This window comes from Solanum tuberosum, unplaced genomic scaffold (assembly GCF_000226075.1).
Source record: "Solanum tuberosum cultivar DM 1-3 516 R44 unplaced genomic scaffold, SolTub_3.0 scf00201, whole genome shotgun sequence".
Classification (NCBI taxonomy): domain Eukaryota; kingdom Viridiplantae; phylum Streptophyta; class Magnoliopsida; order Solanales; family Solanaceae; genus Solanum; species Solanum tuberosum.
Window position 1 is genome coordinate 1,025,894 of NW_006239126.1, and position 24,731 is coordinate 1,050,624.

Consider the following 24,731-nt stretch of genomic DNA (forward strand, 5'->3'; position numbering starts at 1 on the left):
ACTAAGAGAGAGTAACGTAGAAGAAAATGGATAAAATCAGACTTTTTAATTAATTTTAACAGATTAGAGTGAATTAAGGAAACTAAATATTCCTAATTAGTTTGAATCTCCTAAATTTATGCTAATTAATAATTATCATCAATCAATTCAAATTTTATTTACGTAGTTGTCCATCACAAAACAAAACAGGTTTTTTCAAACCAAAAAAAAAAATCAATTTGTCACCAGTGACAATTTCTGGAAGAAAATCGAAGAGAGAGAAACGTGAAAGAAAAATGGATAAAATCAGATTTTTAAATTAATTTTAACAAATTGAAGTGAATTAAGGAAACTGAATATTCTTAATTAGTTTGAAATTCCTTAATTCATGCTAATTAATAATTATCTTAAATTAATTCAAATTTAATTGCCACCCCTATTTCAGTTTTTTTCATTTTTTCCTTCAGAAACGTTTTATTTTAATTTTTTTATCTTTTATTCTTTTCAAAAGCAAATGTTTTTAATTATTAAAAATAACTTTTTTTTTAATAATCTGCTACAACCTGAAATTTTTAATGTTATAACTTGAAAACCTAAATCTACTGCTATAACTCGAAAATATTAGTATAATATATGTCATATTAGAAATTTTCACTTTATTAATTGACTCGTTTAAGTAATTCAAGTATAGCTCGAATGCTCGATTAACTCACACATTTAAATTTCATTTGTCAATCTTTCTCGAAGAGAAAAAAGTAATAATAACTCCTTATTTAATAGATGTCAAATTTATTACAAATACAAATAATTGGATACAACCGAAAGAAAACAAGGCAAACGAGCCTAGACTTTCTTACTATAATAAACGCACAAAACACAAAAATATAGAAAGTAAAATAAATTTGAAAATTTCTAAATAATGGATAAACCAATATGACTTATGCACATTGGAAGTTCTTGGGTGCATATTTGCCACAATTGTTGAGCAACAAGCTAAGTGAAAGTGGAATATTTAGATTAATTCCCAACACATTAGCTTTAAGGGCAGTGCAAAGGCAAACAGCAGCATCAAGGTCAACAAGTCCTTCAATTAGAGAGCAACATTCAGTCTTGGCTGGGCTACTTCCAATAACAAGCTGCAATAAGTCACCTAACAAATTGGCACAAGCATTTAGCTTTAGTGTGTCCTTTGGGCACTTATCCTTTGATGATGAGGTGGAGGGGGTAGGGGTAGGGGTAGGGTGGGGTTTGTGGTGTGGGGGTGGTGGGCATGGGACATTAGTGGAACTAACCATAGTGAAAAAAAGAATGTTCAATGTGAGAACAAGGGCAATTGAGGATGCACCAAACTTAGCCATTTTTCAAGGTTAAGAATTTAGCACTCTATTGAGAATGGTGTTTGCTTGGTGTTTGAGATTATGAAATGAGTGGCTATTTATAGATGGAAATTTTGATCATTATATTTTTGGAGGTTGCACTTTTAGTCCCTCAATTATTGATAAATTCTTATTTTATTTCTGATAGTATCTAACTAGTTAAGCATATTTGTCCTTCAATTAATTGAAATATGCCCTTTTGATTACTTTTCTTGAGAAAATTCACAAATTTATCATAATTATTAAGCGTTTTACTATTTAATTACTCATGTGTTATGTTAAGCTTGTATTGTTACTCCATATTTGACAGTAATATAGTTCCAATTAAAAGTAATTCAAATACATCATACTTCCTGCATAAAAGGATTAAATACATGTTTTGGTTTATAGAAATTAAAGTTAAATGTGTTTCGTCAAATAAAATCAAAATAAGAATTTGTCAATAATTAAGGGATCAAAAGTGATACTTTCTTCTTCTTCTTTTTTCCCATCCTACTTCCAAACTTCTAAAACTAATGAAAGAAATTATGATGAGGAAGCCCATCTGGACATATATCAAGACAAGCTGGCAAATGTATACAGCTTGGATCAATTTAGGAGTATATGATGAATTATTATAGACTTTGTAGTCTTGTAAATTTCATTAGTTATCTATATTTATCTTCTTCCTCTAAGAAAAATTATTCATCCTTTATTATCACATGGGACTTAATTAGATTAATATTTTCTGTAATACTTGAACATTGATCCTCAAAAAACTTGGATCCAATCAAGATTCTTTTTGTTCAGTTTGGAAACTAGCTAGTAATACTGTAGTGTTGTCTATTTGTTCTACTACTACTGTAAAGAGAAGTTTTTCTCACCGTCAATCAGTGAGAAATTTATATTTGAAACATAATTTTTCTTTTTATTCATTTCTCACTGAATCGGCTTACTGAAAAAATGTATGATAAGAAATAGTTTAATTTCTTACTCAAATACTGAGAAGCTTTCTAATTTTTCCATTTGAAAATATTATTATTATTTTTTCTAACCGATTCAATCAAAAATTTTATGAAACTATCCACCAAATATTTTTGATGAAATTTTTAATAGAAAAAATAATAAGTAGTGTGTACTATGCTAATGGAAGTGTGTAAACAAGAAGACTTGATAGAAATGCTTACGCTTGGATTTTTACACTATCAAGAAGTTTCTTCCTTTATATTTTTCTATTGATGTTGATAGGCTACTACTATATATGCTAGTTTCTTAATACGGCAACGAACTGATAATAATAATAATTACGTCTTAGTCCTTTGATAGATATTAGAGTGAATTTGATTCTTTGATATTCAATTATTTTTTTAATTCCAACCTCACCTATGGATATAGAAAAGTGTGTGAATGACATTTCCTATTCCCAACTTATTGGTTTTAAGTACTCGTTCTAGAAAACAACAAGAAAAAAAAAATGTTTATAGATATCATCCAGCTATAATTAATCTTTTTTTTAAATCGTTACTACGTACTATATTATTGATCCATTTTGAAATTTAGTTAATTTGGATTCGCGTTGGAAAATTTCACTTTAAAAATTAAATAAGTTCTTATTAAAAACGACCAAGACTCAAACCTAAAAAGCTAAAATTTGTGATTAAGAATGAAAAATACATATATGACAACAACAAACGTACCTAACACTAAACAAAAATGGGACAATATATACTTGTAAAGAATGACACGCGGAAATAATTAAAGATTAAGCCACGACACAGAAGTGATATCACTGATTAATTAATAATGTACTAATTGAATAATTAATCTTAACTAGTTAATCAGAAAAGAACATCCTCTAATCGTCGGTGGAATATCCTAATTATTAGAAGAGAGAAAATCACTATTGTTTCTGAAGAAATATTACTTTCACTCAGCTCAAAAATACTACTTATAAAAGATTAACCCTTTAAAAGGGGCACCAATCTCTTTCGATAAAAGTCTATTTATGTGAAGTGATTGCGAGAGTATATAATGACAATGTCGGAACATGAAAGGTCGGTCGTGAGCTTACTGCTCCATTTCAATTTATTTTCATATATAATTTGAATGGGTACGAAGTTTAAGAAAATACTGAAATGTATGATCTTAAAACATATTATAATATTTGCATGCTTTTAATTTTTTTAATTTTTTTTAGTGTCAAACATATCATAACATTTATTTGGATATAAAAAAATCATTAAGAATAAAATGGAAAATATAAAATTAATTATTTTTAAATTTAAGCATGTTGATATTCTTGAAACAGACTAATTAAAAAATGTATATTACGTGTCATATTTGAATACAGATTTAATCGAATTTGCGTATATCAAACACAAGACACTAGGTGAGAAAACTACAAGGAAAAAAAAGAAAGACAAAAAAAGGACAGCATGAAAGTAATACTATACCTTATTCTTCGATGAACTATAATGAGTGAGATGCTCTAAAACAATGTAAAATTAAATTTTGAGTCTAACTCACTCCCTAAAAACTAAGCACAGAAGAATTAAGGATGATTGTTCAAGTCTTATAAGAAAATTACTCACATCTCATTAATCATCAATGTGAGACTTTTTTATTTTTAATTTAAATACTCATAGCAAGTTTATTTACACCTTTATGTCCTATTTCTAGTTAGTGTCTGGAGAAATAATTTCTTCTTTTGTCAAGCATGTAGTACAAATATTTACATTACTGTTACTAGCAACCAGTTATATTTTTATATATACTATATAGTAGCACACAATGATTGGGAGAATCCTATAAATGAAAGCTTGGTACACATTTTTTTTATGAATGAAATAAATGAAGTACATATATAGTACATTTAAGCGCGCGAGCTATGTTTACAAATTCAATTAATTGGCTCGACATGACGTTCCATCACTATTGTGCCGCCAAGCTCAATCGCAATTAGAGGTAGAGTCAGGTTTCAAAGTTTGTGGGTTCAGATTTCTAGTCCTTTTAATAATTTGTACATGTTGAATAGTTTTTAAAATACATATAAAATTTGAATCAAAATTATTGAGTTCGATCGAATATGTCAACTCCGCTAGCTATTGACTAAACAAGGAGGTGTCATGTCACAATTCGTTGAATTTCTAGTCACATATTGGCGCAGCTTATGCATAAAAACAACAAACAAACAAATTTAAAGGCACATATAGTGGATCTTGTTGTTTTCATTAAATTTTCAAAAGCTAAGCTACAATTTAATATATAGTTCAGACCATAATTTTCAAACCCGTGACTTAAAATACGATAATCTATATGGTTTACTTTGAATATATGAACAACGTATCAAAAAATATCTATTCCTGTCATTATGGATTGCTAAGAAGTTAAAATGAAAATATTTTAATAATGAACAGATCCAATCATAACTTAGCATTACCATCTTTGACAAATAAATTGTCAATATTTGGGGTGATTTTTTATTTTTTTTGGGATTTCCTAGACTGGCCACGATCTATCAATACCACATATTTTATAGGCTAAAAATATATAGAAAACTACTCTTTCCTTTCAGATTTAGTTGTATACTAAAAATTGTTATTTCAAATATATTATTTTAAAAATTAAGAGTGTAATAATTATTCTTTTCAACTTTACCCTTAGTGTTAGTTACGTTGCTCGAGAATTAAAAGGCAGAATGTGAAGCATTGGATGAGGCATTTTCTTTCTTAACTAGAGGTTTCGAGTTCGAGTTTTGGGTATTGAAAAATTATAGTAGAGGGCACGCTCCAATACGGTATACCAAATATAAAAAAAATAAAATTAAGAGGCAAACAAACTAATAAGGGATAGATTAATTAAATTGTTTTTATTTTCTTAATGGGAGTGTTATTTTTTTCATCTTGTTATTCTTCTCCGACTATTTTCTTCTCAGTCTTTTTTTTATTTCATTTCTTATGAGCTGATCAAGGTCTATTAGAAATAACATGCCTACTTTATTAAAAAAATTGCATATATCCTTTCCTCTATATATTTCACTTGTTGAATTATACTGAATATTTGTATTCACACTTTGACCCCCAAGGATTGTTCTTAATAATTTGGTTTTCCACATTAATATGCTTTCTAATATTGACTTGGCTAATAATGAAACTAAACATAGGCCACACAATTTCCTTGACAAAAGAGAAAGATAATGACATTGGAATATATATCTTATATTCAACTAGTTGCACGAATACGTTAATGCTTGATGAAAACAACTTTTTAATTACCTTAATTATTTTCCAATAAAACGGAATGAACGCATTGACTTGATGGTGGATCCTAACGAGATAGTTTTGGATTTTTGTATAATCTAGATTCTAGAAGTGAGAGGAGACAAGATCATAGAAAAGACATTTTCGCTAATAAGACATAAGTATTGAGTATTTGAATAATTAAAGTCTTATATTGATAGTTAAAAAAGAAGAAATTGTATGCAGGAGAGAGCATTATATCATATTAATAATCTATTTAGATTGATTGAACCTAGCGAAACAAGTATAAAATTGGTGGAAATAATGAGTCATGTGAAACTTAGCTCAAGTAAAATATTATTGGGCGTGTGAATAAAGTCACACATTAATAGTTGAAATAAAAATAAAGAAGCTACGTATAAAGTATAGTGTCTAATGGCGGACGTAGGAATCTCACGAAGAGGTGTCAATAGTTGTAGTAAGAAAATAAAAAAATAATTATGAGACCAATAGGGCTTGAACACACAATCTTAAGAAACTTTTGAAACCCCTCAGCCACTAGTGTCAAGCGGTGTTAATACTTATATATATATATACTTTTAAAATCAAAATTTGACCTCTATATACAATGTAATTTTCCGGCAAGGGTATCTCTCGACACCCCCTGCCAGGGTGGGTCCGCCCCTGATGGTGTCTTTTGGTTAATAAGATATAAGAATCATAACTATAGTATACTATCATAATTTTAGGGATAATTTCAGAGATATTTCGTAAGATTTCTTTTATATATAATTCTAACCTTTCTTACTATTTCTAATATTACACTCATCATTCTTATTTTGATTTTTTTTAACAATTCTTTAATCGTATTTATAATTTTAAAAAATACAAGTCGACTAATTTTCCCTTGTGAATATACTCTTGTAACAATTCTATTGATATCATTAACTATTCTTTGAATCACACGATCCCTTGGGCATATTATTATTATTATTTTGATTGATGCATTATTAAAGGTGATTATTCAACTAGCACACTACTAATCCGCGATCACGTACAGATCATTAATCTTTAATTATTCCCCTCGTGTCATTTATTTTATATTGAACCATTTTTTTAACTCATATGATCAGAATATAGGTACTATATATACACTAATTCATAACAGAACATTTATATATATGTTATAACATGTCAATTAATTTACCATAATTTATTTATTTTATCAAAGTTACTTGTTAATGTCATTCTTTTGTTACATTTAACAGAGAATAGCTAGAAGAACAAATTAATTACAAGTATTAGCTAGTTTCCATATAGTATTGAACTAATCTTGATGAGATCCAGGCCCCATCATATTCAAGAACAATGTTCAAATAATTAGAGAGAATAATGTAATTAAGTTCCATGTGAAAATAAAGGATGAGTAATTTATCTTTGAGGTTGAAGATATAATAATAGAGACAACTAATGAAATTCACAAAACTACAAGTTTATAAACCAAAAAATAATACTTATACTATCTCAACTTGCATTTGCCAGATTTTCTTTCTCTAGACAATAGATTCTCTATCCACATGTGCATCTCTCAATTTTTTGAAAAAATAGAAAAGAAAAATTAAAAATTCAGAATTTCCATCTATAAATAGCCACTCATTTCATAATCTCAAACACCAAGCAAACAACAATTTTCAATACTAATTAGCCACATTCAATTGTTGAAGAGTGCTAATTATTAAGTTTGAAAAAATGTCTAAGTTTGGTGCATACTCAATTGCCCTTGTTCTCACATTGAACATTCTTTTTTTCACTATGGTTAGTTCCACTAATGTCCCATGCCCACCACCCCCCACACCCCCAAACCCCCACTACCCTACCCCTACCCCCTCCACCCCATCATCAAAGGGTAAGTGCCCAAATGACACACTTAAGCTAAATGCTTGTGCCAATTTGTTGGGTGACTTATTGCACCTTGTTATAGGAATAAGTAGCCCAGCTAAGACTGAATGTTGCTCTCTAATTGAAGGACTTGTTGACCTTGATGCTGCTGTTTGCCTTTGCACTGCCCTTAAAGCCAATTTGTTGGGAATTAATCTAAATATTCCACTTTCACTCAACTTGTTGCTCAACAACTGTGACAAATATGCCCCAAAGAACTTCCAATGTGCTTAAGATAAATTTAGTTTCTTTCAATGTGTTTTGATGTTTTGTTATGTGTATGTGCTTGTACTACTATAGTTGCTTATTTTCAAGTGAAGTATAATTTTTATTCTAGTTGGTAATTAGAAGGAAGGCTAGTTGTCTTCTTTTGGTTGTACTTGTATCCTATTTTCATGAAATAAATGTCACCTTTTGAAGTTGCCATCTTTTTGCTTATTTGGAATAGAAAAATTTATAAGATCTTTTTCTCTCTTTTCAAAACTTTTACAATATATATCAGACAAATTATTTTTCTAAATTTTGCCTAGTTTCCTTTTTAGGGTCAACTTTGATCAAGTATGAAGTCCAAATTAGCTCAAGCATTTACATAGGTTAACTTATACTTGATCCAACATATCTCCAATGAATATATTCTCAGTTCAATCCACCCAAGTCTAAGACATATTGGACGAGTTATGTTTTCATAAGTTAAACTTTAATCTCCATATAATAGTCAATACAGTAACGAATCATATATATGACACACAAAAAGATTTAGATTAATTGGAGTGACATTTAAATTAATCTCCTTATAAAAATATACACATTCAACTGTCTTATAGTGATTGGATTTTGTTTTGTAGAAGGCACAAACAAACTATTCTATAATGGTATTAATCTTTAATTTCTCTCAAAAATTGCCTAGGTGAACTATGTATATTGTTAATTAATTAACGATGCATACAAACAATTCTCTTAAATTCTCCCTATATAAATATTAAGTGCATTTATAAACAACCCTCCTTATATATCTCAGCACAAATTAAAATTACAAAAAAAAATAAAAAATCTCCATGGACAAACTTGTCACAATAGCCATCTTTTTCGTGCTCCTTTGTGTTACTACGACCACAGCAATTCGTCACCACCACCACGAATAACGATGATGGTGGAGTTAAAGAGGCTTTCAAAACGATAAAAAAATCGTTATAGTAGTGGCCATAGTTACGATGATGATGGCAGAATTCAAGAGGCTTTCAATACGATAATTAAAAATCGTCAAAGTAGTAGCAATATTCACGATGCTCCAACTGTCACTAAAAATATATGATATCTTGACTATTTGGCACTGAAGTTGCAAAAAATAGTATTTGAAGACTTACTATAGTATTTAATAAATTATGTGCTTTAATTGTGTTTCTAAATAAGTCTAAGACCTTGTCTATGATCAAGTTGTTAATATTTTAATCTATACATATGCATTGGTTAAGACATCTTTACTAAGTCGAGTTCCAATTGAGCACCAAAACTTATTCTTACAACTTATATAGTGCGTCAATTAGACACAATTCAGTGACATGACACATGATATCATTTTTACCGGAAAATATAAGATTTTGCCAGAAAGAAAAATACATTTTAATTTGAGATTTTTCAGACATGTTGAAAAAGAAAAGAGAATCACAAGTTCTTATGCGATTACCAATTTTGGGCCTCAATAGTATAGCATCTTGAATTTTCGACATTGTTTTGGGCTTGTCTATAATAATGATTGAGCCTACGTCAATTCATCCAGACTCAATATTTATACCAGATAAAATATAGTATTTCAGATACATGCAAATCACACCAGATATATATACAAAATAATCATTGTTTAATGCATAAATAAAATTTTAACAAAACACGATATAGCATTGTATTTAGAGTTCAAATTTTTTACTAAGTGAAAATCCAACATATAATAAGAAACTTCCTTTTCGTAAAACTCCTTTTATGCAGGTTCATGAAAAGGAAAAACAAAAAAAATAAAAATTTGATGGATAAGAAGAAAAACAATATAATATTTCGTTTGAAATATATGATTTTTCATGGATAAACTAGTAAGAAAATTAATTATTTCGGTATATGAAAATACTGAAATAATTATTTTATGTGCTTTATTTGTTTCCCCAAAATGCCCCTCCAATATTACATTTACTTCTGGGCCCTTAATAGGCCCAAAACAAGGAGAATCTTTATGGGCCCTTAGTCATCGGGTTTCTCGTTGCTAGTTGAGCTTCACGTGCTCAATGACCCGCAGATCACATTTATTTGGGCAAAGAATCCAAAGATGGATTGCTCCTCAAATGGATTGGTATTTAATTTTTTATCGCTCATATCTCATGTGTTTAAACTTTTATTTGTCTCTGATACTTATTTAATGAAAATTTATGAATCAAAATATCTTTATCTGTCCGAAATTCACTCTGCATAATTTAGAGTCTTTCATCTTTTACATCTAAATGTTTGCCTCCCTCAAAATAAATTCTTAGAAATTAAGTTAAATAACATAAATTATGTAGTATTTTCACATTTTGTCAAAATATTCAGAAACTGAAATTATATTTTTTGGGGCATATGTATAGATATAGATGAATCCATAGGTTACTACAAATAATAGTAGTGATATATACATCAGAAGCTCAACGACACACGAGATAAAATAATTTTGCATTCTATCAATAGACTATTATTAGATAGTTTCAAATTGGGTTTATGTATACAACATAACTTTTGCATCGACTATTATTAGTGACGTAGAAAGATGACCTTATGTTAAAAGATTATATTAAGGATATAAAAATTTATACAAAGTATATATGTCAAAAATTATTTTTCATACATATATTAAATTTTGAATATCTTTCTCAAATTTCTAACTTTACTACTAATCACTATAAATATTTAATTTGAACTCAATTATTCTTATTCGTACAAAATTTATAAACTTCAAATAACGACCCCAAACGTGATATTTCTTTCACCAACACTATTCATGAATCATGCATGCATTCCAACAAAAATCAAATACGTAAAAGATTAAAAAGGGAAAAAGACTGTGGCAGTCCTGTCGATGATCTATTTTGGTCCACGGCAGGTAACAGAAAATAATTTAAAACAAATTTTTTTTTCTTCCGTTCACTTTTAATTGTCATAGTTTCCTTTTTTAGGTCAAACTGTAAAAATTTTAACTAACATTTTAGAATGTATTATTTCATCATATTAATATGAAAAAATTGCAGTTTATAGTACTTTTCGTATAGTTTTTATTTTTGAATATCTAATTTTTTTGTTTAAAATATCAAATTAATGTAATCTAATTTAACTTTGAAAATTAGTACTTTCAAAAGACATAACATGACAAATAAAAATGGACATAAATTAATAATTAATTAAAGAGAAAAATAAATTGAAGATAATAATATATGTGCAATTGGCGGAGATTGCGGCGGGATATGCGAACTAACTGGTAATGTATTTTAATTTTATATTTTTTTATTAGAATTTTGTACTTTTTATACGTAAAAAATCTTAACTCGCTATAAAAGTCTTCAATCATAAACTACTATTCTTGTCATATTATATTATTGTAATTAATTACGACAAAAATATTGTTACACTGACGACTCAATTTCATCAGAGTATAATTGAACAAATCAATCATTTATTCATCAATCAATTTACCTAAAATATTATATAGACATCCTCATAATTTTTACCCATATTAGTCAGGTAAATTTCTTAATGAAAACTAAACACAAGTATCGATATATATGAATAACTTATTTCTTAACTAACTATCAAACATAATATTACTTATACAAAATTTAATACCTGAATAACTTATTTTCAAACTCAGCTATCACACAACCCCTAAGTTGTGTTTGTAAAGGGCAATAAAATTCAAGTCTAATAAACTTTTTCACCATCACCCTACATAAAAAAATCCAAATAAAGATTATATGTCGATTTCCTTTTTATGACTGTACAAGAACAGTGACCCTAGGGCTACAAAAGTAGTTGAGCAGGACCAGTCCTATGGCACTAATAAATCATTATACATCATGCCCTCCAGATTCAAACATCTTTTTCCGGTCTAGTGATCAACTAAATGAGTCGAGAATCATAAGGCCTCAATTTCAAATTTCAATAGACATAAAAATATTAGGTAATTTATTTTTGTTCTATGATTCAAATCTTTAAGGACAGAGTTATTTCATACTTATGCTGGTGGGGGACAACTTATGAATACCTATGCTGGTGAGAGACAAGGTTATTGATACCTCTGCTGATCAGAGAAAAATTAATCATTATACGCAAACTAGCCTAAACACAACGAAAATATAGATGACACTAATAACTAGTAAGTGAGAAAAAGTGAAAATGTAGTACAAAAACAAAGCTCATACAAGCAAGAAGATTATATTATTACATTCACATATAGAAAACAAACTAAGCTGCACTATCTTCATTGCAGCTACAAAATTGAACCTTTTCACACAAACCTTGCTACAACAGTAAATATATATAATGTTACCACTCCGCACAAATCCCCAAATTCATGCTTATGAAAATTCAAAAAAAAAAAAACATGACCTATACACATCAAAACTTGCAACCTCATCACTGATCTGACTAATTCAAATTCACGCTCCCTGCTTCAGTCACATTAAGGACTAGGCCGGTGTCGATCCGCAAATCGATTAACCAAAGCAAGTGCATTACTAGTAACTTGTGCAACATGAAGTATTCTCAACCTTAAAGCAGCTTTCACATTTCCATTCATACCACGCCCTGAAAATCCATCAAGACAAGTATTTTCATCAGTAAGTGCAGCACTTACCCAAGTCTGTACATTACTAACATGCCACATGAAATCCTGTCCAGTTGAAAATTGACCAGTATGTCCAAGTTCCGGAATTGATTTGTTTATCTGATCGATACTATCACTCATAGTGTCCAAACAGTCCTTGACTGCTTGTTTTTCTCTTGGCTTTAGACCTCTCATTCTATTTAACTTCGATACGAATATCATAGTAGATTTTGCTTTGCTTAAACTAACTGATAAAGCAGCGTGAGCTAATTGCTGCTCACTCTGTTTAACAGTGTTGGCGAAAGCAGAGAGGCATTGGACACATAAAACAGGGTAAAGTGTGGCTTTACATGAAACTTTGATGAATTTTATGGCAGCTGGATTTGAGGTCATGGCTGATTTAGCCATGGTGTTATGAACAAGAAAACATTGGAGAGATAAGAATACTATTAGCAAGTGAAGACTATGGTTACCCATGGCTATTTTTCTTTTTTCTCTTTTTAGTGTGGTGTACTAGAGTATGGTGAAGCTTTATATAGAATTTAAAAGGGGCCCTAATTATTTTCTTTTAAAACACTCTATATGTCGCAATTTACATGGTACAACTGAAATTTTAAATTTACGTGGCTCAATCCATTCGAATTTGATCTAATCCATCCATTTGCACCCCTATACTTTCCTAACATGGTTACAAAAGTTAGCAAACAATATTCTAAAGTAAAACAAATGAAAATATCTTCCTCATTTTGGGTATAATCTACAGTTTTCACATGCCCCTTTCCCTTTTGCTTTTGCCTCTTCTTTCTATGCAACATTTTAATCTTTCCACCTTTATATTTCTCACAAATATCTGCCATTGTACTCTTTTTCTTTGCAACTTGTAATGTTGTCTATGTTTATGAAATATTGTTGCTCTTTTACTTTTTTATTTTTGGTGAAGAGGGGTGTGATCTAATGATCACGAGTTCAAATTGTGAAAGTAATCACTAATATTTATATTAGAGTAGACTGTCTATATATCACATTCAAATCCTGCGTGAATGTATGATGCTCTAAGGTAGGCTGTCTATAGCAAACCCCTTGAGGTGCGGCATTTTTTCAAATGTTATGTGTGATACTTTGTGCACCAAACTGTCTTTTATGTTTTACTTTTTTATTTGTGATTGCTCAAGCTTATCTCAAATTAGATAAACATGACCAAACTTTTAAGGTAACGTGGTAGATGTCTAAGCACACCAACGTGTGCCTTTTTACTTGGCATAAAGAAACTTGAGAATCAAGAGTACTTAAGATCAGTATTACAGCAAAACAGGATAAGTATAAGAGTCTACTAAATTAATCAAATTACGAAACTAATCTTTTATTAGGCAATTAATACAAGAGAGTTAAAGAGAATCTTTGACCAACATGTGACTAGAAAAACATTGTGTAGCAAAAAACAGAACTGATTACTTCCTGGATGATTCTTAAATTGATAACAAAACCAAAAGACAAAACTGAATACATTTTTTTTTGTGATTTTGGTCTGTGCCTCGTGTCTCAAAATGTACCAATTGTTGAAAACAATAGTAACTCTGTTAATTGTTATTCATGTGGAGGGTCACCAACTAACCATTATTTTATGGTTGTACAGGCAATAATATACCGTACATATTTGCTAGAGGGGTCTGGTAATAGTACTCATACAAAAGTGCTGGCAGCCAACTATGATGATATATACATATACAATTAATAGAAAGTAAAGAAGCACATGATAATAATAGGCACAAAATAAGCATCCAGAAACCACACCGGTGGGGTGGAATGAATGAGATTTCTACGTCGTTAATTAGAAGATAATGTTCGAGCCATGGGAACGAAAAAACTCTAATAGGGAGTGGTTCTCCCTTTATGAGCCTTCCGCGACACGAATTTGGACTAGCCAGGCCAATGGGTTTCAGAGTATACAAAAAAAGCATACGAAATGCCTATTTCAACTTTTATGCTGCATTGGGTAATTCTCACCTCTGTTTATGAAGCCATAAAAAACTGTTAAAATGTTCACTTTACAGCAAGACCCAAGACTTTGCCTATAACTGAAAACCATAATATATATGGTTGGCAGTTAACAATTAACATAGATCCAGCTTTGGGAACATCACCAACCTTGGTGATGGGTACTTATTATATTTCAACATCTAAAAGTTGTAGTATAAAGGAGATTACATTCTAGTAGTCCGGTGCACGAGTAACCCAGAGGGTGTGATATAGGCAGCCTATCCTAACGCAAGAGGCAGTTGCTAATTTCATAATTCAAACTCGTGACCTATATGTTTCACTGAGACAACTATTTATGACTTTCCAGGCATTCAATATACAATGTAATTGTCACTTTCAGTAAAAATAGGATTTCACACTTTCCAACATACAAGGAAGAAGAACATGAATTTTCAGTTACATGGTTTACTCATTCTTTTCACAAATGATGGGGATACTTTCTTCTTATTATTACAAGGGATACATTTTAAGTTCATATTCCTACAAAATTTTGTAATATACTACAACATTACTAAAATATAAATAACCAGAAATTCTCACCATTTCTCTGTATAAACATGAGAGACAAGAATTTGATAAGCTTAAGATGAAGCCTATACTGTTAAGTACTTCAGAACAAGTCCCCTCAGCTTTTCCATGTATTCCGCAGCTTGTTTCTGCGTTTCCAAAGGAAGATCAATTCAAATTCAAGAGAGTAGTATATTTAAAGCTTTTACGCATATTGATCACTAAAAAATTATACACTGATAAATAACAATGATGGTGTTGACATGTAGCCATTGGCAAGTTTTTAACACATCCGTCAGAAAGGAACACATATCTTTTAGAGATAAAAGTGAATCCAAGTGAATGTCAACCTCTATCCAAAAAACAACAAGTTTGAACATCTGGGGAAGTTACTGCAAGATCCTATTTTATCATCTATCAGGTTTACGAAGAACATTTACCGAGTATCTGAAAAAATATTAGACAGACATTGTGGACACTCGATGCGTGTGCATTATCAGTGCATATTTTTAGCATCTTTGAACTGTTCATCTTACATTTTCTTGCTCATCTTTTCAGTTCTTAACCTATCCTAACTTGTAATCATTTTTGTGTTTTTCATGCATGAGATGAGCTCAATGAGCTAAAATCCATTGTTTATCCAGAAAATAACTTTCACGAGAGTAATCGGCTTATGCAGTTCAATTATATGATTGAATTCATCGTCCTTAAGCAATACTCAATCCACATGAACAATAATTTGACCATACTCAGCTAGTGCATAGAAGATGCACACAAAAGCATAAAGGTACTTATCATGTTCAATTTAAATTATGGATGTTTCTTTTTCTCGTATAAGCGACGAAGAGCAGATTCAAAAAGAAAAATAGCCAACGTGAAGATAACATAACTAGTTAAGTTTGAACTTGAATATACATTTTTCATAAGAGTTATGTGGAGTGCAATTGGAAAAATCAGACATAATTTTCTGCTCTTTGTACATCTGTGTAATTTGTAAATGAAAGAGATTTTGCGAGATATCTTCCTAAAAGATATGGTGGAGAAACTATCAGACCCCAGAAAATAGTTGAGAGGAGGAAAACCGATAAACTTTATCATAATTAGTCTAAACAAAGATGAACTAACAAAGAAATGATAGGAACTTCTACATATAACTCAGAGATTCCAGTGTCTCTTTTTATCGCACAAAGATTGAGAATTGATTGGCTATAAACTTCACTTCAAAGATTGTTAGACTGCTCAGGAATGTTGTAAGCTGATAATGGCAATTCACTTGCCACTACGAGGAACATTTAATAGATGCTGCCTCACCATTTCTACCCAACCAATTCTTTTTCTTTTTAATGACTGTGGTGTTCGGACCAGCTTATGCACACCTCGATTAATTCCATGGAAGACTTGCCACCTCCCACCAGTAACAGGTACCAGGCCGGCAGGCCCTAGTGTTTTTTTGGCTTCTACTGAGATTTGAACCTAGACTTCATAGTTCTCAACCCACTTCATTGACCACTAAGTCATACCCTTGGGTGCCTACCCAACCAATTCTCAACCCAGAAAAGTACCTTACGGAAAAGAAAAAAAAAAGATTTTCAACCTAGACAAGGTGTGCTTTCAGTATAATATTTTCTTTTGTTTGTTATATTACTATTAGAGAAAGCACAGCATAACCTTGAAGAACACTGAAATTTTAGAAAATTGTGTGGATTTATGTCAGTTATCGATGCTTAGTTCAAAAAGTTACTTCTTTTTCCTTTTTGAATCACATTTTTCTACTTAAGTTTCAGTTATTTTATGTGATGTTTGCACCAGTGTCTTCACAAATATGCATCATCACTCCCACAGAACTTCTATCTACATTGTATGGAATTTGCTTTTCTCACCTGGTTAACACTATGTGCAGTTGCAATGTTTTCATCAAGAAGTGTCAACAAGGGTCTATTCAGTGCATTCCTCCCAACCAAATCCAATAGCTGCTCAGAAAATGGAATAATCCAAACTCAGCAATAAAACTAAGAGAATATACAAACCACACCCACACATAAAAAGAAGAAGCAGAATTTAGAAACTATCACATACAGTGGCCTTGACATCCTTTGAAGTCAAAATCTCAGTTAAGTTCTTCTTTGTTGCTACAAGATCTGCTTGCAATTTATCATAGGCTTCTGCAGGAAAAAAAAAATAGTACGGCAGGATGTCAGAAGTACTCTACAGGATAACTTATTGAGACTTCATCCTCAACTGTAGCTGGGACTGTGGGACATGTATGCCTATGTTATGCATATTGCTTGAACCCCACCCCCCTTCTAGCCCCATGTTAATCATGTGATAATCCAACATGATTTTAGTGTGATCCAGGAGACTTACCGGGTTTGGTTAATTCACCTAGGTATGTTGACTATAACTATAGCCGAGTCTACTGTCACGAAGCATAGGTTATCTAGACTCTCTTATTACTATATAACGATAAGAAAACTTGGTAATTGTGTGAGATATACTATAGTGGAGTACTAAAATATATGTGTATATTATACTATACATTTGTTAGTCATGTCTCTGCAACCACATATGTACTCCTAGGTATCTCCGAAATTTAAGAATTAGATGATGCAGAATCCGACTTCTAGATCTTCTCATATACCTTTACTCATTTCCATGTAAAATAGTCTGGAAATATCTAACGAAAGAGCAAACTAAATAGTCATTTTATCAGACCTGTTGCTTCTTGCAGGGCCTTTTGCAGTGCTTCCAGTTCAATTAATCTGTCTTCCACGGCCTGCGAAATATCATGGTCAGTGTCATTTCACTAACGTATCTGTCTCATGCTAAGTCGAGCAAATGGTCAGTAAAAACCTGAGTTTTGTTTACAGAAAAGCGCAGCTTTCCAAGTTCGACTTGCAGATGGTCAAAAAATTCTTTGTTCAATCTGCAAACTAAGATATGTTAGAAATTTTCAAGTAAAGAGGATGAAGACTATAGAAGGGACAGACAAGAAATCCATGTAATTTGATGTGTTAAAAGTCTTATCCCAGTCCCTCTAGAAAATGTTTGCAAACTTTAAATTGGGTGAGGTACCAATACTTTTTCAAATTTTGGCAACAACATAAATGTCAAGAAAATGGTCGATAAAAAAGAAATACTCATCTCTTTGTTAAGAGGCAAAAAATTGATCTTTATACGAAGTCTATAATTTTATATCTTTTTCTTTTTCTGCACAAGTTTACAAAATACAGACTCGAAATACACGTGCATTTTCATAATCACAGAATGATCAAAAGCAAAAGGCTGCAATTTTGAATGTTTGACTGTCTAATAACCTATCAGAGCTGAATCTGAACTTATGCCGCAAAGATTCGAACAACTTATAGCATTTTCTGGCTTTGACGCAAGAACAGTAAATTTTGACCACCTAAGCTGTGATATTGGAGAGTAGATAACTCACCGTGGTCTCATTCTTGCAATCTCAAACTCAATCTCTTGAGCTTCAGTGTCAAGAAAAAATTCCACAAGCCCTTCCACTGTATCCGGAATCACTCGTGACTATGATCAGGACGAAAAGAACATATTAGACAAACATATACATTACATATGCATCCAAAACAAAATGTAAAGAGATACAAAGATGTCTTAATGACTACTCCACAAATTGTTGCAGACCTAATATATACTCTCTCCATTTCAATTCTGTTTGCTTGATTTTGACTTGGCACGGTGTAAAGAAGACTTTTGATTTTTGTAGTCTTAAACTAAAGATACGTAGAATGTACCAAAATGTTCTTTAATCTTACCATCTTAAACATGTTATGTAGAAAGTTATCATTAAAGAGTTGTCAAAAAGGGAAAAAGAGACATTCTTTTTCAAACGGACTAAAAAAGAAAGTAGGCTAAATAAACTGAAACGACGGGAGTAATAAATAAATGTTCTTTTCTAGCAGGTTAATATGAAGTGGTAACATAAATTTTAACTTGTTTTCAAGTAGTCCGTCTTAGATTCAACTCTTTATCAACAAAGATTCTATGTCCACGTACTAGAATCATTCAAGGCACATTGAGTAGCTTGTACTGGCCTAATATAAATAAAAACAGGAGTGGAGCTGCAGGTCTGCTTACACTACGGATTCAGCAGAACCCATATAAAAATCTACTTAATATGTATACATAATTTTTTCACAACACACTCAGTTGCTTCTTCTAGAATCCAGAAGTTTATAAACTCAAAATCCTTACTCCGCTCCATAAAATGTTGCTCCAAACATTTTAAATTGTTAGATAAGATGGTAACTTCAATTCGACAAAAATTACCTCACGAAGAACTCTGCGACGCTCTTTCTCTTCACGAACTTGCCGTTCAAATTCTTCTCTGGCCGCAGCGTCATTCTCAAGGCGCCGCTGGAACTCGAGTCGGGCTATATGACCCGTTTGGGCCGGACCCAATAAACCATCTGGGTCCTGTAATCATAAATCAAAATTCACCAATTTTATCATGTACTTAGCAAATTATTACTGAAAGGGGCGTGGGAAGTGAAGGGAAATTAAAAAGAGAAATTACCCATTCTAGTCTACCAGCACAGCGAATTGGGTTTACGAAAGTCTTGGGTTTTACGAATTTGGGCCTGTAGAATTGAGCTCCAATGGCGAAATTAGCAAAGCTGCTGCTGAATGCTGCGGCCATTATTGGCCGTTATTGAGAGCTTTTGAATGTCTGGTTCTTGAGTTTAGTTAGTTTCGAGGTGCTCTATCCGTTAGAAATGCGCACCAAAAGACACTCTTATCTACAATTTTCTTTGTAGGTTCCTGTCGTTTTAATTTGTTTGTTATATCTTTAGTTTATTTTATTAAAAAACTTTAGTTGAAAATCGTGAATTTAAAAGGCTTTTTTTAATAAAAAATAAATTATATCACGTTAAAATAGAACAAATAAATTAAACCAAAAAAGATATATAGTAGATTCTTGATATAATTTAAATAAGTACTGAATTTAATTATTTATGTGGTTATAAAAGTTTTTTGTCGACTATAAAATGAAGGAAAAATTGTATAAAATAGCAAACTATTAATTCAAATTAAATGTTATAACCACAGTTTTGATTTAATTGTAACCCGTAGCAAATTATTGTCATTCGCCACTCTCCCTGAAATTCTCGCTCGCCACTCTCATTTTCTCGCTGGCGGTCTCTCCCTCGCCTCTCTCACTTTTATACAAACACAAATGTATAAAATGTGTTTGTGTTTGTATAAAGTGAGAGAAAACTGTATATATACATATCTTTTCGTTCGCCTCTCTCCCCAGAGAATCTCGCTCGCCACTCTCACTCGCCTCTCTCACTTTATACAAACACAAATTATGTATAATTTGTGTTTGTATAAAGCAAGAGAAAATTGTATATACAAATACAAATACATATATTTTCGTCTCATATACTTATAATTATACAAATACATATTTTCCCCTGCCCAGTTTTCTTTTGTCTTTCTCTCTTTCTCGCGTTATACAAACACAAATTATACAATTGATTCTTTTGTATATGTATACCGAAATATACATATTAATAGCCATAGCAAACTTACATAAAGTTTGTTATGGAGCGCAATTGTACAAACTATAGTTTTAGCATACATATATGATTTTTATGTTTGCTAAACCTAAAATTTACTCTTTAATGAAAAATATATAACTAATTATCTCTAAATTTAGAAGTGTATTTTTTAAAGTATAATTTACATGTATCTCATAGTGTTAAGAGTTAATTACATTATTTTCCTACTCTTTTCCAAATCAAAAGTGTCTTAAAAAATATATTTTACAAGGAAAATAGTACAAGAGGTTTTCCAAATTATTTTCCTAGTTTCTAGTCATAGTAATTCTCTGGTTTGTAGAGAAATGATGCAAAAGTGGTTAGATTGCTAGTTGTATGGTTGCTATGCCACTACAACTGTTGAACTCTGGACAACTTCATTTTGGTAATGAAAAATGTTTTTAACTGCCAAAAAAAAAAAAGTGTCTTAAAAAATATGTATTTCGGATACATTACTGGATTTATGGATACATCACTGGACTTCCAGATACATCACTGAACTTTCTGATACATCAATAGACATTTGTATCCGAGAGGAGAGGGATATGTCCAAGAGGGATAGGATATCAGCGAGAGGAAAGTGATGCATCCGAGTGGAGGTTTTTGAAAAAAATTTAAATGATAGAAAATTTTAAAGATTATTATAAAACAAGATGTGCATATGGGTAATTTTTTTATATTTTTTTAACATATAAAATGATAAGTGTGTCATTTCTTTTGGAGCGCATTAGAAAGAAAAGTATTGTTATATAAACTAATTAAGAAAATATATATTTGGGTAAACACTTGCTGTTATCATGTGTTTATACCAAATTATATAAATTTACCATCTTTGGACTCTTGCCAGCAAGGAAAAGCAATTATTTGATCATAATCGTGCAAAGCAGTTTTGTTTAATTTCTAATTAAATAATCTTTTATTTCTCAATTTGTAATTATTTTTTTCATATTCAATCCAGGATCGTGTAGCGCATAGTTTTGTTTAATATTTATATTGGACAGATAGAAATGCAGAATTTCTGTAGAAAAAAAAAGTAGCATTACACCTTTTCCGTGCAAATTGTAAAATCAAACAGAGAAAAATGTTCTCGTGGCTGATCACGGTGGCGATCACGGCGGCGCTACTGTCGGCAACCATCACGGATGCCCAAACGACGTCGTGTGCTTCTAAACTAATCCCCTGTGAACCTTTCCTCAACTCAACGTCCAAACCATCGGCTTCTTGTTGTGACCCACTAAGAGAAGCCGTGACCGAAGATCTTCAATGTATCTGCAAACTTTTCGAAAATCCCACTTTATTGCCTTCTCTCGGTATTAATATTACTCAAGTTATTGCACTTCTCAAAAACTGTAACATTCCTGGCGATGTTAACACTTGTAAAGGTACGATTTAACCCCCCGGATTTCGATTTTTTCTGAAATTGGGATTTGAATTGAGGCTCAATTTTTGGATCTGGAGTTGATTACTCTGTTTTTACTTTGATCAAAGCAAAATCTCTACTTCAAATCTGATATTTATCAATTTCGATTACTTCTTGCAGCTGGTGGTCCAAGTTCTCCTTCTCCTTCTAAAGGAACGTCACCAGGTAAATGTGATTGAATTGCTCATTGTTTCAACTTTGTTACCTCAGATCAAGTCCTGTCTGCGTACACTCTCTTCTCCTCATATCCATTCTGTGAGAAAATATTGAGTATATTGTTGATATTGAACCACTAAGTTCGGGGAGGTCAGGGATGATTCATGTTGCCAAATGTCAATGTCTTCTTCGTCGCATCAAACTTATCTAGTGCAATTTACATTTTTATGTGATTTTTGAGTCATTACATATGAACAAGTTTATTCCATGCATCTTCGTAGGAGAGTGACTAGGCGTGTTCATCCCATGCATATTCGAAGGATAGTGACTAGGCTTGTTCATCCTATATGATGGTGTAATATATCACAAATACAAAATATTACCGTTAAAAATAAAATGACAAAAATGACTAAATAAATCTTTAGGCTAAGGTGTGGATATTTCGCTCTCTTTAAGAAGATTAAAGTCCACTGCGGCATATTCTACACTGATCCAGCAGTAACACTCTTGACTTGTCCCCTCTAGGATACAACAGTCTAACAATGTTGTTCAACTCAAGCAACTCCGGATTAGTTGAAGAGTACAAAACTCCACAACAAAAACACTTCCTTCAATGTATAATTACTCTCTTTTGTATATAGTATAAATAAATATAATTGAAGACTTGAAATATTTTTCTATGTCTCAACTCTCTCTTTCACTACACTAATCTCAATAAACACAATACAATACTACTTAGTACGCATATTTGGCTAACACTATCTCATATCCCAAACACAAAGTAAGACCACACTATTTATAGTGAGGAATTCTTCCTTACAATGAATAGGAAGATAATGGAATAGTAAATTGGGTAAATGAATAGCCCAAAAGTTACATAAGTTACAACCATAATGAGGTAGAATAATAGGTACACTATAATATTATTTCATCCTTCTCATCGTTCTTGACATATGTTTCTCAAAGGAAGAAACACCACTATTTATAGGTGAAGAAGTCTTCCATACAATCAATAGGTAGAATGAGGGGTAGTAATATGATAGATAAATGTATTAGATGTTACATGAGATACACGAAATTAATGACCATGAGAGGTTACAAGAGTTAGAGGAAATTATAGCCACATTCTACCATTAACTCATGTGAGTAATGGGGCATATAATGCCATCAAGGACAACTCAAATGTTGCACATCATATGCTACAAACGTATATTAGACATTTGACATTTCTCATTGTAGAATTATGCACTTTAAAATAAGATTAAAATGCTTAAAATCCAACACTATACATATTCAAAGGATTGTGACTATGAATTCCTCTGGAGTTTAGAAAAAATGCATATCCAAAAGGATATGAGAATTGTAGGTGTCATACGTTACTTTAAAAGTAACATATGTAGTATAATATTGACGTCAAGAAAGACTATATACTTAATACTCCATTTATTAGCAAACTTCTACATGAAATTTGAACTTGTATAGTTGGTTTAGTCAAGATCTTAGTCAGAAGGTTTAGAATTTTATTCTTCTTATCCATAATTCTTTTTAACAATAAATTCACTACAAAAAATGTCCACATGATAAGAAATAGTTTTAAAAAAAATTCAGCCATAAGGATTTGAACTTTCATTGTCTTTTAAGGTGCCGAAATTCATATTTATGCACCTCCTTTTATATATATATATATTCAATCAAAACATGAATTCCCGGGCATTCCTCTATTATACATAGATCTGCCCATATATTTATGCACCTCCTTTTATATATATATATAAATTCAATCAAAACATTCGAATGCCCGGGAACTCCTCTATTATACATAGATCTGCCCATATATTTATAATATAGATTGAACCAATGGTGTTTTTAATTCACAAAATTAATTATAGTTGATAGTGGAACAAATCTGAAAACTTTTACTATTTTTTTCTAAACAACTCCAAAAGGCCAAAAGAGAATAAAGTGATTAAGGGAGTATGATCGTAATTAATGAGTGGAGTTTTGTCAATGGATGACAGCTGTCATTCCAAGTAATAAAAAAATTTGATTAAGTTTCTTTAGTCTCTGTCCATCTACAATCTATCTTTATTCTTGACACATAACCATCAGAATTAAGTTTGTAATTAATTATTTAAGGGTTTAGAGTTAAAAGTAGAATAAGAGTGACAAATACATTTCTATTTTATACGTTATATAATTTTTTTAAAACACGATATCTTTGAGTTGGATGATACATGATATTGGGGCATATCATAATTCACGTGAAATAAAAAGTTATTTTCAATGTAAAAACGAGAGAAGCAAATTGAGTAAAAAATATTTGAACTTTAGCCAGCAAGGAAAATCAATCATTTGATCATGATCGTGTCGAGCAGTTATGTTTAATATCTAATTAAACCATCTTTTATTTCTCAAATCATGATTATTACTTTTATATTCGATTATGATCGTGTAGCGCACTTTTGTTTATTTTTTTTAGGCCACGTTCTTTTCTTCTTATAATAAATAATAGAATAATAATATTGGGATATAGTAGCTATTAACCTTCTCCTTACTAATGAAGTTTTTATAGAATTTTTAAATTTATAGAGTAAAATTAGATATTAAAAACTTAGTAAAATATATAAGTCATACCTCATACTAACAATTTATATTTTAAATTCATCTGATTATTAAAATTTTAACAAAAGA

At 31.1% G+C, this 24,731-nt stretch overlaps 5 protein-coding genes across 6 annotated transcripts; 2 read left to right on the forward strand and 3 right to left on the reverse strand.

Annotated features, from left to right (window-relative positions):
• Window positions 1–734: 734 nt before the first annotated feature.
• Window positions 735–1,374, reverse strand: LOC102584535 (14 kDa proline-rich protein DC2.15-like). The gene has a single exon (XM_006355437.2). The coding sequence runs from the start codon at window positions 1,335–1,337 to the stop codon at window positions 918–920; it is 420 nt and encodes a 139-aa protein (XP_006355499.1). The 5' UTR covers window positions 1,338–1,374; the 3' UTR covers window positions 735–917.
• Window positions 1,375–7,253: 5,879 nt separating this feature from the next.
• LOC102584863 (14 kDa proline-rich protein DC2.15-like) lies at window positions 7,254–7,936 on the forward strand. Its single transcript, XM_006355438.2, has one exon. The coding sequence runs from the start codon at window positions 7,322–7,324 to the stop codon at window positions 7,742–7,744; it is 423 nt and encodes a 140-aa protein (XP_006355500.1). The 5' UTR covers window positions 7,254–7,321; the 3' UTR covers window positions 7,745–7,936.
• A 3,987-nt stretch (window positions 7,937–11,923) lies between these two features.
• LOC102585635 (21 kDa protein-like) lies at window positions 11,924–12,868 on the reverse strand. Its single transcript, XM_006355440.2, has one exon. It carries the CDS (start codon window positions 12,822–12,824, stop codon window positions 12,204–12,206), a length of 621 nt encoding a protein of 206 aa, XP_006355502.1. The 5' UTR covers window positions 12,825–12,868; the 3' UTR covers window positions 11,924–12,203.
• On the reverse strand, window positions 12,242–19,658 carry LOC102585177 (uncharacterized). Of its 2 annotated transcripts, XR_367922.2 has the most exons (9): window positions 19,438–19,658; window positions 19,191–19,337; window positions 18,331–18,428; window positions 17,742–17,814; window positions 17,604–17,664; window positions 16,968–17,053; window positions 16,772–16,861; window positions 14,925–15,040; window positions 12,242–12,328 (listed from the first exon to the last, which is right to left on the reverse strand). XR_367922.2 is itself a non-coding variant. In XM_006355439.2 (8 exons), the coding sequence occupies exons 1-8, from the start codon at window positions 19,558–19,560 to the stop codon at window positions 14,978–14,980; spliced, it is 741 nt and encodes a 246-aa protein (XP_006355501.1). In that variant the 5' UTR covers window positions 19,561–19,658; the 3' UTR covers window positions 14,702–14,977. The 2 variants fall into 2 exon arrangements, 1 of the variants encoding a protein (XP_006355501.1); XM_006355439.2 differs by lacking the exon at window positions 12,242–12,328 and having other exon boundaries at window positions 14,702–15,040.
• A 1,802-nt stretch (window positions 19,659–21,460) lies between these two features.
• LOC102593162 (lipid transfer-like protein VAS) lies at window positions 21,461–22,095 on the forward strand. Its single transcript, XM_006355461.2, has 2 exons — window positions 21,461–21,846; window positions 22,005–22,095. Exons 1-2 carry the CDS (start codon window positions 21,546–21,548, stop codon window positions 22,061–22,063), a joined length of 360 nt encoding a protein of 119 aa, XP_006355523.1. The 5' UTR covers window positions 21,461–21,545; the 3' UTR covers window positions 22,064–22,095.
• The last annotated feature ends 2,636 nt before the right edge of the window (window positions 22,096–24,731 follow it).

What these genes read in the sequence shown, in the direction of transcription:
- LOC102584535 (XM_006355437.2), bottom strand. Translation starts at nt 1,337, where the DNA reads ATGGCTAAGTTTGGTGCATCCTCAATTGCCCTTGTTCTCACATTGAAC.
- LOC102585177 (XM_006355439.2), bottom strand. Translation starts at nt 19,560, where the DNA reads ATGGCCGCAGCATTCAGCAGCAGCTTTGCTAATTTCGCCATTGGAGCT. An exon ending in CAAAGGATGTCAAGGCCACT is followed by an intron (nt 16,862 to 16,967) that starts GTATGTGATAGT and finishes TTTTCTGAGCAG; the next exon opens with CTATTGGATTTGGTTGGGAG. An exon ending in CTGCACATAGTGTTAACCAG is followed by an intron (nt 15,041 to 16,771) that starts GTGAGAAAAGCA and finishes TTGGAAACGCAG; the next exon opens with AAACAAGCTGCGGAATACAT.
- LOC102584863 (XM_006355438.2), top strand. Translation starts at nt 7,322, where the DNA reads ATGTCTAAGTTTGGTGCATACTCAATTGCCCTTGTTCTCACATTGAAC.
- LOC102585635 (XM_006355440.2), bottom strand. Translation starts at nt 12,824, where the DNA reads ATGGGTAACCATAGTCTTCACTTGCTAATAGTATTCTTATCTCTCCAA.
- LOC102593162 (XM_006355461.2), top strand. Translation starts at nt 21,546, where the DNA reads ATGTTCTCGTGGCTGATCACGGTGGCGATCACGGCGGCGCTACTGTCG. An exon ending in CGATGTTAACACTTGTAAAG is followed by an intron (nt 21,847 to 22,004) that starts GTACGATTTAAC and finishes TACTTCTTGCAG; the next exon opens with CTGGTGGTCCAAGTTCTCCT.